Here is a 16,555-nt window from a genome sequence, read left to right on the forward strand (position 1 = left end):
TTACCTGATCCCAAACCTAACTCTCCCTCTTTATTTTTTTTCTTTCTTTTTGATGGAGTTTCACTCTTGTTGCCCAGCCTGGAGTTCAATGGTGCGATCTTGGCTCACTGCAACCTCTGCCTCCCACGTTCAAGCGATTCTCCTGTCTCAGCCTCCCGAGTAGCTGGGATTACAGATGTGCCCCACCATACCCAGCAAATTTTTGTATTTTTAGTAGAGACAGGGTTTCACCATGTTGGCCAGGCTGGTCTCGAACTTCTGACCTCAGGTGATCCACCTGCTTTAGCCTCCCAAAGTGCTTACAGGAGTGAGCCACCGTGCCCAGTCCTGACTTTGCCTCTTATGTGCTCAGACAAGTGTCATCTTATCAAACCCGTTTCCTCTTCTGTACAATGGGACTAAATGCATGTCCTGGCTTCCTTATGATTTATTCTGAGGTTGTAGGGAGAGTAATGTATATGATGTAATAAACCAAACGATGAACTAATGAATTGATGTTGACTATTATTATTAATTGAGAAGTTGGAATTAATGGACTAATCTCATTGCCGAAAGGGTGGCTTATGTAGTCAGGCAGACCTGGGTGTAAGTCCTGACTCCGTCACTTCTGACCTGTGTCACTTTGCACAAGAACACTTCACCTCTCTGAGTTTCTGTTTTCTCATCTGTAAAATGGGTACAATTGCACCTATATCAGAGTGTGGGGCACAGTGGCTCATGTCTATAATCCCAGCACTTTGGGAGGCCAAGGTGGGTGGATCATGTGAGGTCAGGGGTTAGATACCAGCCTGGCCAACATCATGACACTCCGTCTCTACTAAAAATACAAAAATTAGTCAGGTATGGTGGCGTGTGCCTGTAGTCCCTGCTACTCTGGAGGCTGAGGCAGGAGAATCGCTTGAACCTGGAAGCCAGAGATCGCAGTGAGCTGAGATTGAGCCACTGCACTCCAGCTTGGGTGACAGAGCAAGATTCAGTCTAAAAAAAAAAAAAAAAAATTAACAGGGCACAGTAGGTAAGTTTTCTTTATTAAGCATTTGACCCCCGCCAGGCTCTGTCTCTGATCCCCGTTTTCTAAGAGCACTGTGTGGGAAGTCAGGAGTCATAATTCTCGTTTCCCAATTCCCCATCTGGATTAACATTAAGTCTTAAAACATCTTTCAGCCTCAGTGTCCTCAACTGTGAAAGGAGGGACCTGACCATAGTGTCGTTCTGACCTATCTTACAGGTGGGCTTTGAGAATATTTCAAAATAAAAAGTGCCCTGAAAAATAAAATGTGTTAGACAAAATGTTGGGTATTTATTTTTATTGTTATTAAAGCTATTTGAACTTGACTCCTTGCCAGCCTTGGTTTTTTAAAGAAATTATGCAAAAGTGGTGAAGAAAACAGTATACAAATTAGATAAGTTTCTTTTATGGAGTCATAAACACACATTTTTAAGCCTTTGAGGTTTTTACTGACTCATAAAAATAGTTTATTTTATGTTGCCCAGATGAATTTCTAATGTCACTAAGATGTATAAATGTTGGAGCCACAGTTGGTTTCTTTCGCTATATGTCCAGTATGGCTGAGGCAAGGATGGGGGCTGTGGTGAAGTCCAGGACACATCCCAGGAGTGGGAAGGGGCGTCGACATAGTCTTCTGATTCCTGATGACTCTGTGGTATCTTAGGGACTGTGTGTTGCGACACCTCTTTCAAAGAACAGGAGCCTTTGGCAAAGAGGGTTTCTCTGGAGGAAAGCTTCAAGATCTCAAAATCTCTATAGACTATTAATCTTTTAAAACCAGCAATTTTCTAACCATATTTTCTAGAATGTCTGCATTAGTAATGTATTTTCTCTCAAATTCTTATGTAGTCTATGGTCAAATGGATTTGCAAAATGCTGAATTAAATAAAAATTAAATTTTTTTCTTCCTGCGGGTCTTAACAGTACCTTTGTTAGCTAGTACATATTAGGACCTTTCAAGGCAAGGATAGGGTGGGCACAGTGTCTTCCAAACATGCTTGACTATAGAACTCACTTTTTATGGGGCATGTTATGAGACGAGTTTAGAAAGAGCTCATTTGGAGGAAAATCATCTTAAAATCTTTATTCATGTCCCTCCTCTACTAAAAAGCCTTCCATGGCTCTCTATTGCCTGTAAAAGTAGCCTGGCATTCAAAGTCCTTGAGGATATAACCCCAGTCTACATTCCCAGCTCTCTTTCCTCCTGTTCCCATGAGAACTTCTGCTGCAGCTCCCCAACAAATTTACTAATTCTTTCCTCTACATCTTCATGCTCATCCCCCAATTCTCCATGCCTGGAATACTCCTCCTTCTGTATTTTTTGTATCTATTATCCAATCTCCTTCCATTTTGACTTTAGGTCAAAGTCTTATTTCTTTTGTAGAGTCCTATCTAGGTGTGAGTTCTTGCAACTGACATATTGCGGTATTTTAGCCGTTTCCCCTCAATAAAGTACATGGGACAGACATAATTGATTTCTCTTTTCTTCTTGGCTCAGAGAGTAGTGTCTTCATCGTTTTTTTGTGTGTGTTGACCTTAAACCTTGATGAACTCTACAAACTTCTCTTCCTACTGATACACTTGAAAGCTGGTTTTTTTTCCTGGTGTGTGTCAGCTCATACAGATCTTTGCAGGACCCCAGAGAAACTGCTAGTGACTAGTACCAGTGGGGGGCCCACTTGTCAGGATTTAAACAACTTGCAAAAAATACTCATTTTGATGCATTCTTTTGTCTCTGCTAATTCTTGTTGTCTAGTATAAACTTAAGCTTGGCTCATCTCAAGCACCCCTCAGAAGAGGCAGATCTGAGGTCTAAGATTTGGAAATGGTCCTTCACCAAGGGTTCCCATGCCTGGATTTTCAGAGTCTCCAGAGGAAAGGATAGGGAATCTTATTTTTAAAGAGTTCCCCAGGTTATTATTCTGGTGCTGCTGAAAAACCATGTTTAGGAGCCCCTGCTTGATACCTTACACTTTAAAGAAGCAATTTATCGATATACAGTTGTTCTGGATAAAGCTGAACTGCCTAGACGGAAGTGGACTCAAGAGGCATGGGAAAATTATTCAGTTGTCTTTTTGCTTTTTTTAAAAAAGTCTTTCCAACCTAAAGACCTGATAGTCTAGGTTTGACCCATCAAAAAGCCAAAACACTAGAATTCTTAGATCAAAAATTCTAAGGTGGGGGCATTCTGGAAGTGCAATAAACACTGCTAGTGCCCTACCCTCTCCTACCCCTCAGGAGTCAACTGCTCCCACATTTTCTGCTGGCCTCCAACCACAAATCTCTGAGAATCAGTCAACTCAACCAGCTCAAAGGGTGGCAGCTGATGTTGGGGATAGTTAGTGCTCCTCATCGCATCTCTCATCCAGTGATGAATGGGAGCTGGTGCATAAATACCCCAGCTCCCTCACTCTTCCAACAGGTCCACTCTGAGGTATGCTCAACACAGTTGCCCAGAGGTCTCCAGTGGACAGAATCCCAATTTTCCCAGCAGTCACCTGATTATTAATGCAACTAGTATTCACAATCTCACTTTCCCATGCACCTCCTAGTGCTTAGTAGGATCAGCTCCCCAGTAAACTACTTCCTCTCACATCCTTATCACCATGTTTGATTCCAAGGAAACCCAATTCACGACAGCAAGTCAAAACAGCTAAAGTCCTAGTTTTCTATACTATCTTAGAATAAGATCGCAGAATAATCCAGAATATTCTAGAACAAGACCCCATAATATTCTAGAATAAGACCCCAGAATATCCCAGAACAAGATCCCAGAATATTTCAGAACATTCTGGAATAAGACCCCAGAATTTCTAGAATAAGATCCCCAAATATTTTAGAATAAGATCCCAGAATACTGAAGTTGTATAATGCTGGATTCTGTGCATATTATTAAGAGTCTATAGACACACTCTTGCTTAGATACTGCCTGGTAACTTCTCTCTAGTTCTTTCATGTGCATACGTCTAGTTTTTCCTTCTCAATTTCCTATCATGCCAGAAACTAATATTTTCTACTTCTTTCCTATTCTCCATGGAGCCTAATATATGGCTGGGTACTGAGCAGATGATCAATACGTACTCCCTTTTTGTTCAACTGCAAAAAGGGGTGTGCAAGAGAAAGCATAGGGCAGTTCCCTTTTTGCCTCTTCCCCTAGCCTGCTGTATGAGCTGGGACAGGTCCCTTTCCTTCTGCATGCCCCGGTTTCCTTATCTGTAAAAGGAAGACATTGAAGCTGATGGTGTCTAAGATATTTGCCATCCACCCCAGCTCTTCTTTTCTTGAATTCCATGAGTCAAAACTTCAGCCATTTCAAGACTCCAAGTCCCCATGTCATGTTCTAATATTCTGGGAGGAAACGGAGTTGGGTGTGGACCTTCAGAGCTTTACCTGTCCTTGTCATGCAGCGACAGCCTCTCAAAGTGCAGGTGCAGCTTCTGGCCCTCTGGAGCTTCAATCGTCCAGACGCAGAATTGGCTCCCATTGGTGTTTCCAGGGTAGCTTGGGGAGAGGACGCGGCCGATGGTGGCATTGTGCACTGTCCCTCCACAAGGAGCTGGATCCAGAAAGTGGTGGGTGGGCAATGTGAGAGAGCAGAGAGGGAGAGAGAGAGGAGAGAGACAGAGAGAGAAATGAGAGAGACAGAGAGAGAGAGAGAGAGAAGGAAGTGAGTGTTTCACTCTCCCCTGATGCCCACCGCTGCCCCTTGCCTAGGGTGAAACATCAGAGACCTGGAGCGGGAGGAAACAGGGCACGGAGAGAAAGCTTGGAAGGGAATTGTCCTCCTGGGAGGAAATCCTCCTGTTTGACAGGAGATTTCACTCTACAATTGGAACCATCAACATGTGTATTTCATGGTAGGGAATGACTGCTATTTAATGACAGTTCTATGGTGCTGGCTGTGCCCTGACTTTTAATCACAAAATGGCAATCAAGAAGGATATAAACAGGCAGTTCACAAAAGAAGAAATATATTTCTAGTACTCAGTCAGCACGAAAAAATTCAGCCTCACTAATAAAAAATGAAATGCAAATCTAAACTGTATTCTACTTTCATCCACCTAATTGACCAAGAGAAAAAGCAGCCATAAAATCTGGAGATGGTAAGGGTGATGGGAAAGGCTCACTCTCATCATAACTGGTTAGAATGCAAACTGTTATGACCTTTCAGGATGGTGATTTAGTGAAAAGCCTAGAAAACATGCTCAAACACTTTGACCTGGCAAATATGGTTCTGGATAATTATAATAAGAAAAGATTTACGGATTTGCACCAAGAGTTAGGAATGAGGATATCTTGTTTCTAAGAATGAAAAATAACAACAACAAAAAAAAAACAAGATGAATGTCCACTCACAGATGTTTAGTGAAATACATCATGTGCCACATAACAGTATTTCAATTTACAACAGAGCGCATATATGACAGTGGTCCTGTAAGATTTTAATATTATATTTTTATTGTATCTTTTCTATGTTTAGATAAACAAATACCATTGTGTTACAAAGTATTCAGCACAGTAACATGCTGTACAGGTTAGTAGCTGAGAAGCAATAGGCTGTACCATATAGCCTAGGTGTGTAGTAGGCTATACCATCAAGGTTCATGTACATACACTCTATGATGTTGACGCAATGATGACGTCACCTGGAGATGCATTTCCTAGAACACATCCCCATCGTTAAGTAATGCATAACTGTAAATACACTCCAGCCATTCAGAAATTAAATAACATGTTCTCAAAGAATACTTCAGCATATAGGAAGATGCTGCTTTTTAAGTGAAAAAAAAAAAAACAGTTAGAAAATAGTGTGCCATACCTATTTTAATGAGCTATTTGCAAGGATCTATTGAGACCATGAATATAAAAGTGATTTGTTCCTATTTCTTACGCTTCACTATTTCTTGAAAAATTTCTTACCAGAATCATCTATTACTTTTATCATAAAAATCTAATAAAAATATTAAAAAGTGATGTGTGCACTGGAAAGAACACTTTCCAGTTCACAAGCAAGAAGGTGTTCTTATTTGTACTCTAATTCTTAGGAAATATTTGGTTCTGAGGAAATTGTTTTCTCATGTACTATTTGGGAGAGCAGTTTTGAATTTTCTTTTCTCTTTTTTTGAGACTTTTCTTTTCTTTTCTTTTCTTTTCTTTTTTTTTGAAACAAAGTCCTGCTCTGTCGCTGAGGCTGGAGTGCAGTGGCATGATCTCGGCTCACAGCAACCTCCGCCTCCCGGGTTCAAGCGATTCTCCTGCCTCAGCCTCCTGAGTAGCTGGGATTACAGGTGCCCACCACCACGCCGGGCTAATTTTTGTATTTTCAGTAGAGATGGGGTTTCACCATCTTGGCCAGGCTGGTCTCAAACCCTTGACCTTGTAATCCACCTGCCTTGGCCTCCCAAAATGCCAGGATTACAGGCGTAAGCCACTGCACTCGGCCAGTTTTGAATTTTCTAAGGAGAGCTGGTGGGCAGCAGACACCTCTCACCGACTGTTGCAGGCAGTCCAGGAGGAAGGGATGTGAAGTATAGCCCAGGGTTATGATTGGGTAAAGTCCTACACCAAGACCAGGGTTTCACTGGGAGCCATTTCTATCTTTTAGGAGGATCAAAGGAGCTTGAAAAATATTTCCTTCCCAAGCACAGAACCCTTGGTTCCCCCTTCCTTTTCAGAGAAATAGGAGAGGAAGCAAAAGTGGGACAGGTTATTTGGAACCATCTCACAGATGGCTAAGGTGTTTGTAGGTTCCACAAAAGCTGGGACACTTTTTGTTTGCTTGCTTTCATCATACTACCAGCAACCAGAAGAGCTCCTGGTATGTAGAATGTGGTCAGTAAATATTTATTGAGTAACAACCATTAATTTTGCAAAATAGGAAAAAAGAAGTTCAAGGTGTTACGCCACTTCCTCAAGGACATACACATAATAAGTGGAGCAGTTGAGATTCAAGCTCAGGCTGCCTCACTCCAGTATCTCTAACTGAAGTCGCTACTCCGCTGTCTGTCTTATTTATGATAACCTGTTAATCCAGAAAGGTACATGGAATATAGTGGGTGCTTTATAAAATGTTTCTTGAATGAAAGAATGAATATTTTTTCCTTTTTGTATCTCTAGTATCAGCTCAAAGCTTGATACATAGCAGGTACCCATTAAATGTTTGTTGAATGATAGTATGACTGAATGGGGCTTGTGGTAGCAGAGAAGGGTGGATAATTCTTCTCTCCGCTCCAGACTGTGTTGTGACCCACAGCAAAGACATTGCCAAGAAGCTCCATACTTCTTTCAGGACCACAGACAGAAAACTAGATTCATTTCTCTCTCCAGGCTGCCCTTCTGTCCTAGAGGAGAGGTTGTCCTGTGAAATAAGCCAGCCCTAGGTTCAAACCTTGCCAGTTAGCTGCTGTGGATCTAAGACAAGTCACTTGAGTTTACCCACTGTAAAATGGTGATAAGTCCACCCTCCTTATAGGACAGTAGTGAGAAATCAATGAAATGATGGGTACGGGGAGCTTAGTGCCATTCCTGGCACAGAGTGGGCACTCAAAGCATAGCCAGCTCTATTGCCCTGTGGTTCAGGAGCTGAGTGATGGAGGACACTGTCCCTGGTGGGGGGCTCTGGCCATCTGTCCTCCCAAGCCGTTGATCGTTTGCAGCTTCTCTGCTTCCCTTCTTTGCCTGATTAAGCCGACTGATGGCTCTGTTTGGCTTCAATTTGCCAGCCGTGCCTTCCCATCCATCTTTCTTAGTACAAATTGAAGCTTAATTCCTCCCTGATTTCACACATAGATAAAAATTAATGTGAGAGAGGCGTGGAAACCAACTGCCCTATGGTTTAGATTTTTATCTTTGTTTAAAAAAAAGAAAGAAAAATTCTGGAGGGCCTTGGGGGAACAATACTGTAACAATTAAATCTCGGAATTCATCATTAACTCTCATTTGCTTTTTGAGCTCCACTTGGCTATGAATAACTGCAGGGTGGGAATTATGTTTTATTATTTCCAATATTGTCTTCACACACGGCACCTAGCCTGGCACATAGTAGGTGGCAGGGCAACCTATGCTGTCTCAACCACCATCAGGACTTTCGAGAATTCTGAAAGGGTTTTGTTCTCTTGAGAGCTGAAGATGACCAAGGCTGTGCCTACTGGTGCAGGGATAGTGTGGTACAGACCAGTGCTTCTCCAGGTGTAATGTGCACATGAGTCACCCAAGGGACATGTTAAAGTGAACATTTTGATTCATTTGGTTTTGCATGGAGCTCAGGATTATGCATTTCTAATAATTTTGCTAGTCTGAGGAGCACACTTTGAGTAAGGAAGCTGTAAGGGGAAGAGCTCAGGAGAGAAGGGTTCTGGACTAAGTTCTGCCACTTCAAGTATGTTACTTCATCTCTCTAAGCCTCATTCTCTTTTCCTATGAAAGTGGTAATCTTATCTCCCTGAGTTCAAGTGAAATAGTAGATATTGTCCATCTTGATTTCCATGGATGCACTCTGACAACCCTCAATCATTTTTGCCAAATAGAAGTCAGAATGATCACCCTTATGCTTACATTTTTCCAGATATCTCCTGCCTAGTCCACCTGTCTTCTCAAGACCTTGAGCAGTACAGTTTCTGACCACTGCCCCAGCCTCCTGTCCTGATATTTTCTCTGCACTTTAGCCAGATTGATCTTATGTATTTATTTGCTCTCTCAAACTCATTGAGTTCCTTCCCACCTCTGAACCTTAGCATATGCTAGTGCATCTGCCTGGAATGGTTCCTCCCCACCACCATTTTCCACCCTCGGTCTATTTCCTACTCAACTTCCAAATCTTGGAGTGTCATCAGGTAATCCTTCCTTGACCCTTCGCTCATCACTGTCCTCCTCCCAGGTGAGGTCCTCTATCACATCTTCTTCCTGCACACGTTTTCTCCATTGCAACGCCTCTCACAATCACTGGTGTCTTCTCTGTCCTCACTCGGCATCATTCCACCCTGTGAATTTCTTTCCTGGTCCTTAACACAATCTGTTACCAGCATGTTTGCATCCTTGTTTACTCGTTTACACACTACAGCCTCACCTTGACTAGAAACTCTGTGACAGCAGGAACTGGGTCAGGGTTCCTGCAATAGCTCTAGCAACAGGTGCAATGCCTACCACACAGTGAGTGCTCAATGGATGTTTGTTGAATGAGTACATAGATAGGAAAGCCTCTGAATGACAAACAATGCCCAACAGGTGCTTAAAATTCCATCTGTCCTTGAAGTCTCAGATTCTATCAGCTGGCTCAGCAGGCCTACTTCTCTTTACTAGAGGGCATCAGACTGCCTCAGCAGCCTGCCTTCAACAATTTCTGGGCTGGGCGTGGTGGCTCACGCCTGTAATCCCAGCACTTTGGGAGGCCGAGGTGGGTGGATCACGAGGTCAGGAGATCGAGAGCACCCTGGCTAACACAGTGAAACCCCATCTCTAGTAAAAATACAAAAAATTAGCCGGGCGTGGTGGTGGGTGCCTGTAGTCCCACCTGCTCGGGAGGCAGGAGAATGGCGTGAACCCGGGAGGCGGAGCTTGCAGTGAGCGGAGATCATGCCACTGCACTGCAGCCTGGGCTACAGAGAGAGACTCCATCTCAAAAAAAAAAAAAAAAAAAAAAAAAAAAAAACCACCACCACAACAAACAAACAAACAAAATTTCTGTGTGGTGACTGAGTAAGTGACTTCATCTCCATGAGCCTCATCTGTAAAATGGGGATAATGGCTCCCATCCTATGGGATTGCTGTGAGGATTAAATGCAGCTGCTGGCATGGTGCACAACACACATTGGCTGGGCTTGAAAAATGGCAGTAGTTACACTCAAAGCACACGAAAGAAAAGAAAAAAATTATTTAATTTTTTTATGTAAAAGCTTTGTGCATCAAATAACACTGTTAAGAAATGAAAAGACAACCCATGAAATGGGAGAAAATATTTGCAAACCACTGATAAGAGTCTAGTGATCAGAATATATAATGAATGCTTACAACTCAACAACAAAAAGACAAACAACCCAATAAAAAATGGGCAAAGGACTTGACTAGACATTTCCCCCAAGAAGATCTACAAATGGCCAACACACACGTGAAAAGATGCTTGATGTCATTAATCATCAGGGAAATGGAAATTAACACCATGAGATCCCTTCATACCCATAAGGATGGCTATAATAAAAACAATGACGTGGAAAATAACATGTGTGGGCAAGGATGTGGAGAAACTGGTACCCTCACATTGCTGGGGGGAAGTAAAATGGTGCAGCTGCTGTGGAAAATCATCTGATGGTTCCTCAAAAAGTTATCCATACAATGACCATAAGACCCAGCAATCCCACTCTCAAGTATATATCTAAGAGAAATGAAAACCATATGCACACAAAAAACTTGCGTACAAGTATTCATAGCAGCATTGTTCCTAATAGCTGAAAAGTAGAAAAAACTCAAATGTCTACTAATGAATAAACAGATCGACAAAATGTGGCACATCCATACAATGGAATATTATTCAGCCATAAAAAGAAATGAAGTACTGATACATGCTACAACATGCATGAACCTTGAAAACACAGTGCTAAGTGCTAAGTGAAAGAAGTCAGACATAAAAGTCACATATTATATGATTCCATTTACATAAAATACCCACAGTAGATAAACCCACGGAGACAGAATGCAGATGGATGGTTGCCGGGGAGTGTGGGGAGGAAGGAGGGGTGGGGAGTGACTGCTTTCAGTACAGTGTTTCCATTTGGGGCGTTAAAGATGTTTCAGAGCTAGATAGTAGTGATGGTTGCACAGTAGTGTGAACATACTAAAATGTCTCCAGTGTTAAATTTCATATTATGTGTATTTTGCTCCAATACAAAAAACTAAATAAATAGCAATAGTCATCTATATTTGGAGCAGTTTCTTCCCCTTGGCTGAAAGCCATTCCCTGAGGTCACTCTTGATGTTCTACAGGTTGGTCTTTCCCCTCTTAGCTGGACCATCAGGTTTGGTCCGGCTGAGACTGGAGCCTACCTGAGCAGATGGGCTCCTGGCTGCTCCAGTGCGGCTTGGAGGCATTGATGCACGTCAGCATCTTAGCGCCCTGGAGCTCATAGCCCAGGTGGCAGTGGAAGTGGGCCACCCCACCTGAGTGCAGGTCCATCACCGTGACATCCCCAGAGTCAGGCCGGCGGGGAAAGTTGCAGCTCAGCATGAAGGCTGGGAAGAAATGCAGAGGCAGACTCAGTCACTACTCGGAGCGGGAGATCAAGAACCTGACCCACATCCCGGGAGCCAATTTGTGCTGGGGAGAGAAGATGAGGCCCCTGGGGACTCCAGAGCTCCAGAGAACGCTATTTTTGTGACTCTCTTTGATCATATCGTGCTGAAGCTGCCAGGTTAGCACTTTCTTGGGGCTTAAAAATTGCCACCTTGCCTAACCAGAGACAGCGGGTTTGGGATGAAAAACGAGTTTCCATACCTCCTTTGAGCCTATCTCTATCTATGTGGACACAAAATGGCCTTCTCTCTGGGACTGGGAGGGGCAAGACCACCCAGGAAGTTTAGTCCTGCCTGCATGCACATCTTGGGTGCTTGTTAAAAATGCAGATGCTTGAACCAGGTCTTTGGGAAATGCCCAAGGATATGAAAGCTTGAGAACTACTGGCCTGTGAGACAAGAGCTTGGGCTTTGGAGGGAAAACCAATGTTAGTTTACATTCTTACTCTATCAATTACAAACGATGTCACCTTGAGGCAAGGACTCAGTGCCTCCACCTTACAGGTGGTGGAGGGGATTAAATGAGATAACACAGAGAAAAAGCCTCCTTCGAAGTCAGTAGATGGGGGTAGTAAAAGGGTACATGGGGCCATATTGAATTCCTCAGTTTTCACAAGAGGATGTCAAATTCATCCTAGCTTCTTCACCCTAGACCATAGTCTGATCTCTCCTGCAGCATAGAATATCTGTATTCTCAGTACTGATTAGGAGGAGTACATTCACGTTCACAATTCAAATTCCTTTTTGTTGTTGCTTTTAAATTCACAACAACAGCAAAGGGAAGTATCCATATTGAAAGGCTGTGGTGAAGTGGACACTCCCCTATACAGTCATCCACCTGTTTCAGAAACAGGTGAGAGAAAAGTTGAAAATGAGTTATTGTTTTCAAATGTCTGGACGATTTGATACAAAACATGATGACTCTCAATATCTGGTTGCATGGTTCACGAATCCACTTTCCATTCAGATATTTCAGCAGTTGGTAAGTATCCAAGGGGAAGTTCCTGGGTGAGGCAAAGGAGACCTGAGGTCATGGGAACTGCGCAGGAGGAAATGGGGTGGAGGGAGAGGGGAAGAAAAGAGGAAGAAAAAGGGGGACTAGGAAAGGAGAGAGAGAGAGAGAGAGAAGGGAAGGAAAATAGAGGGTGGAAAGGAAGAGAAAGAGTGGAGGAAATGAAGAAACACACAAGAAAAGAGGGAGGAGAAAAGAAGGAAGGAGAAAGGAAGTAAGAGAAGAGAGGAATGAACAGAGAGGAAAACAGAGGAGACTTAGGAACAGACTAAAAGGAAAAACAATAGAGGAAGAAGAAAAGAGAGAAGGATCCTGTTAAGGCTCTTTATCAGGAGTCTGTGGACGCACAGGGGATCTACGTATTGAACTCAGGGCCTGCCAATTTGAATGAAGGAAAGTTACTTGCTTATTTTCATTAGCCTCTACCTTAGCTGTGCTATTTCCTGACAACAAACTGCAACATTGTAGTAGAACCTGTGACTTTGACACCAAGAGAAACCACAGATATTTTTCACATCATAATGGATATCTCAACATATTTCTTATGCTCCTTAGTACTTTGAAATGTCAACAATTATAAGAACTACTAGAAGATATTGTTTAATGAATTAATCAAAAGCACATAGATTAAGGCATCATAGATTATAACAGTATTTTGATAACTGCGATTCAGTAATACTGTTTTCTTTAAACTTGTATATATTTTATTTTATACTTTAAAAAACATTATTGTGAGAAGGGGTTTGTGGGTTTTACCAAACTGTCAGAGAGACCCCTGAAACAAAAAGTTGTAAAATCCTTTTCTCCAGAGGGAAACTGAGGCTCGTCAGCCTTGGCCTGATCCTACCCTGGTAGTGTAGCTGGAAGGTCCCAAGGCCGTCATCCTGGAAGGTCCGGAAGTAGACGGAGATGGTGTTGGTGGGGCTTCGGATTACCTGACCCTCCACCAGGAGTGTCTGGTTGGCCAGGACGGTCAGGGTAGGGCCATCCACCCCGCGGATGGACAGCAGTTCCCCCTCGGACAGGTTCACACTCTTCACCTGGGAACAGGCAGAAGCAGACAGAGAGAAACTCTGAGTTGTGTTTGAGACAGAGCCCTCTGAGGTTGCAAAGATGTCACTGAAAAGTGGCCCAGGCACTGATAGCCCCTGGTCAATGGGACCGCTGGGCCCCATAGCCAGCCCACAGGAGCCCTGGGAACATCAAGATCCCTCTAATTTCCCCGGAATCCAAGGGGATAGAGTGAAACCAAAGTGCAAGGCAGAGGCATTGCAAGGGACTTGCAATGTGAGGCCCCCATTGCTATGTCCTGTAAGAGGGGTCTTTGGCAGAGGCCCTGGATGCTAGCGGGTGGGATACATTGTCCTGGAGCTGGTAAGTGGAGGCAGCATTTGGATCAGCTTGTGCTTGAGGTCCAATCTCCAGGGAGCCGGGAGAGGCATTCCACCAGAATGTATACTCTCCAAGGATAGGGATTTCTCCATGCTGTTCCATGTTTCCAGTGCCTAGAATAGTATCTGGCACATATTAGGTGCTCAGAAAATATTACAAAAAGATTGAATATGTTCTTCCATTTTCTGCATAAATTGGTAAGTGAGGGGTGGAGTCCTCATTTCTAGGGCACTCTCTGGCCCACTCTCTTATCCTCCCAAATGGTGGCTACAACTGCAGGACAATCAACCCCTACCTCAAAGGATCAGGCGCTTGCTTTGCCATTTACACTCTGTGGGATATGAGAAGAAATAAGGGAGATACTTTAGTTGTATGCAGGGAGGCTGAACAAATGGTATGTGCATGTGTGTGTGTAAGGGAGACTTTAGTCAGGTTTCCATGCCGAATTTGAAGACTTATGCTTTTATGAGTAGGGTTTGGAATTTTAGTTTCTCTGCCTCTCCTCTAAACAGGGCAGGCCTTACCCACAAGCTCTTCTTCCTTCAGGCCTTATATCTTATCCTCTTTTCTCTTGGATGAACTCCTACTCATTCACCAAAGCCCCATTAAAATTGCCCTCATCTATGAGACCTTCCCTGATTGCCAAGGAGTTTGCCTGTCCCTTTGCTGTGATTCTACAACATCCTCTGTAGACACCAACTAGAGTCCCTATTAAATGGCATCCTATGTATTTCTCTTTTAGGGCAGGCATTGCATCAATTTTTTATATCAATATATTCTCCTGTATCAACAGCTTTGCCTGGCGCATAGTAATTGCTCAATGAATGAATGAATACTGTGCCTGGTAAAAGGCTCCACACAGTGTTGGACACATAGTGGGTCCAATACTCTTCATGACATGGAAGAAAGGGTTCATTAAGCACTAGAATCATCTGGACTGCAGATTTTCTCCAGTTTATTTTAATTCCATGAACAATTATTAAGCACCGACAGTGTGCCACACACTGTGCAAAGCTCTGGGGTCTGCAAAGACTACAGGTTCTACTGCTGAGGGGCCTACCTTTTATTTTTGTAAAAACAAAAACAAAAACAAAAACAAAAACCCTTCCTAAGGTAAGGTCATTCACCTGCCCCAGCTCAGAAACTTTTGACGGCTTTTTATTTCCCATGAGAAAAAGGAACATATTCAGGGTGATTAGCATACTGAAGATAACGGATAACATGCACTGCATGGTCGCGATTTCTGCTGGGCTCTGGCCAAATGATCTCTCTCTCTCTCCTCTCTCTCTCTCTGCTGGACTGTGGCCAAATGCTCTCTGCATTGTCATATTTTCTGCTCCCTCAAATTTTAAAAAGCAGTAACATTATTCCTATTTTATTGATGGGGAAACTGAGGCTCAGAGAGGTGAATCTCCTTGCTCAAAGTCACGCAGTTTTAACCGGAAGAGGTAGGACTTAAAACCCAGATGTTTGAGCATCATGCCATCCTGCTTTTCCTCTCTTACTGTGTGGGCAAAAGTTTAAGAATAAAATGTTCTAATAACCAGAAAATGAAGGAAAGCAAGCAAACAAGCAAGCAAGCAAGAAAGAAAGAAAGAAGGAGAAAGAGAAAGAGAAAGAAGCAAGAACACAAGCAAGCAAGCAAAAAAGAAAGAGAAAGAGAAAGAGAAAGAAAAAGAGAGAGAAAGAAACAAGCAGGCAAGCAAGCAAGCAAGAATCAAATGAATCAGGTGGAGCTTCCGTGTGTGTGTGTGTGTGTGTGTGTGTGTGTGTGTGTGTGTGACAGAGAGAGAGAGAGACAGAGAGAGAGATAAGCAGAGTATCAAGGGATTTTCCTTCTGGGAAATGCCTCAGAATTTGTCAGCATGTCCCCTCCATCCCTACCAAGATATTTTAGCGAGGCATTGAGTTAAGAACTCCTACTCATTCGCCAAAACCCAGCTAAAGTTGGCCTGGTCGAGCAAAGACAGAACCAAACTGGTTAGCGTAACAGTAAGCCTGACTCATGCAATCCTCTTGAGACTTCCTGCTAGAAGAGGCTGCCTCTTGTGAGATACCCTCCTGGGGTTACCTGGAGCTCCACCCCATAGCCAGTGTAGACTGTCACGTTGTATGTGCACTCCAGAAAGTTGCTGAGGGGCAGCGGTGGGTAGTCGCTGGAGTCAATGTACCCCTCAGGATTGGAGAAGCTCATACTGCAGAGAGCTGGAAGGAAGGACTTTAATTAGGACACCAAAGACAACTTGGATGTAAGCTCAACCATGGGCTGTGGGGTGGAATGGGGGCTTTAGGGGAACCTGCATTTTGCTGTTCCCATCTGTCCTTCTGCTGTTAATTCATCAGCTCCAGAATCGACATGATAATAAAAATAGCAATAATTGATGGGAATGATCGCTTACTATATCCTGCTAGGCACCATTTTAGCCAGTCAACAGAGGTGACCCCACTCATTCTCATAGGGACGGATAATATTTCATCCCCATTTTACAGGGAAGTAAACAAAAGCTCAGAGAGGGGCCGAGCTCAAACAGCAAGCAGGATTTGGACCCAGAGCTTACATGCTTTGAAGGGTGGCCACATTGCACTTGTCCAAAACCCATGTATGCTTGACAACTGGGGGTCCCTCTCCCATTTTAAAGATGGTAGAGAAAACTGGAACGCAGAAGAGCATTTTGTCAAGTCTAGAAAACACATGTGATGCTAAAGGTAATGTACTTTGAAAAGGCTAGTGGCTTTGAAGCAGGTTAAATGAAGAATTCTGTTCCAAGATGAAAAGATTTTGAATCTTGTTCATTAGCTGTGTGACCTTTGGCAGGTTGTTTGGGGGACTCAGGGTTTCAGTTGTCTCATCTTTAAAATGG

At 43.2% G+C, this 16,555-nt stretch overlaps 1 protein-coding gene across 11 annotated transcripts in view; it reads right to left on the reverse strand.

Annotated features, from left to right (window-relative positions):
• SEZ6L (seizure related 6 homolog like) overlaps window positions 1-16,555 on the reverse strand; it is a 215,550-nt gene that overhangs the window by 74,296 nt on the left and 124,699 nt on the right. For all 11 annotated transcript variants that reach the window (XM_003905349.5, XM_031656403.1, XM_031656405.1 and 8 more), the window contains exons 3-6: window positions 15,766-15,899; window positions 13,150-13,342; window positions 11,045-11,230; window positions 4,400-4,565 (exon numbers count right to left, since the gene is read on the reverse strand). In XM_003905349.5, the coding sequence (XP_003905398.2) occupies window positions 4,400-4,565; window positions 11,045-11,230; window positions 13,150-13,342; window positions 15,766-15,899 (679 nt within the window). The remainder of the gene's footprint in view (window positions 1-4,399; window positions 4,566-11,044; window positions 11,231-13,149; window positions 13,343-15,765; window positions 15,900-16,555) is intronic.

This window comes from Papio anubis, chromosome 16, assembly GCF_008728515.1.
Source record: "Papio anubis isolate 15944 chromosome 16, Panubis1.0, whole genome shotgun sequence".
Taxonomy (NCBI): Eukaryota; Metazoa; Chordata; class Mammalia; order Primates; family Cercopithecidae; genus Papio; species Papio anubis.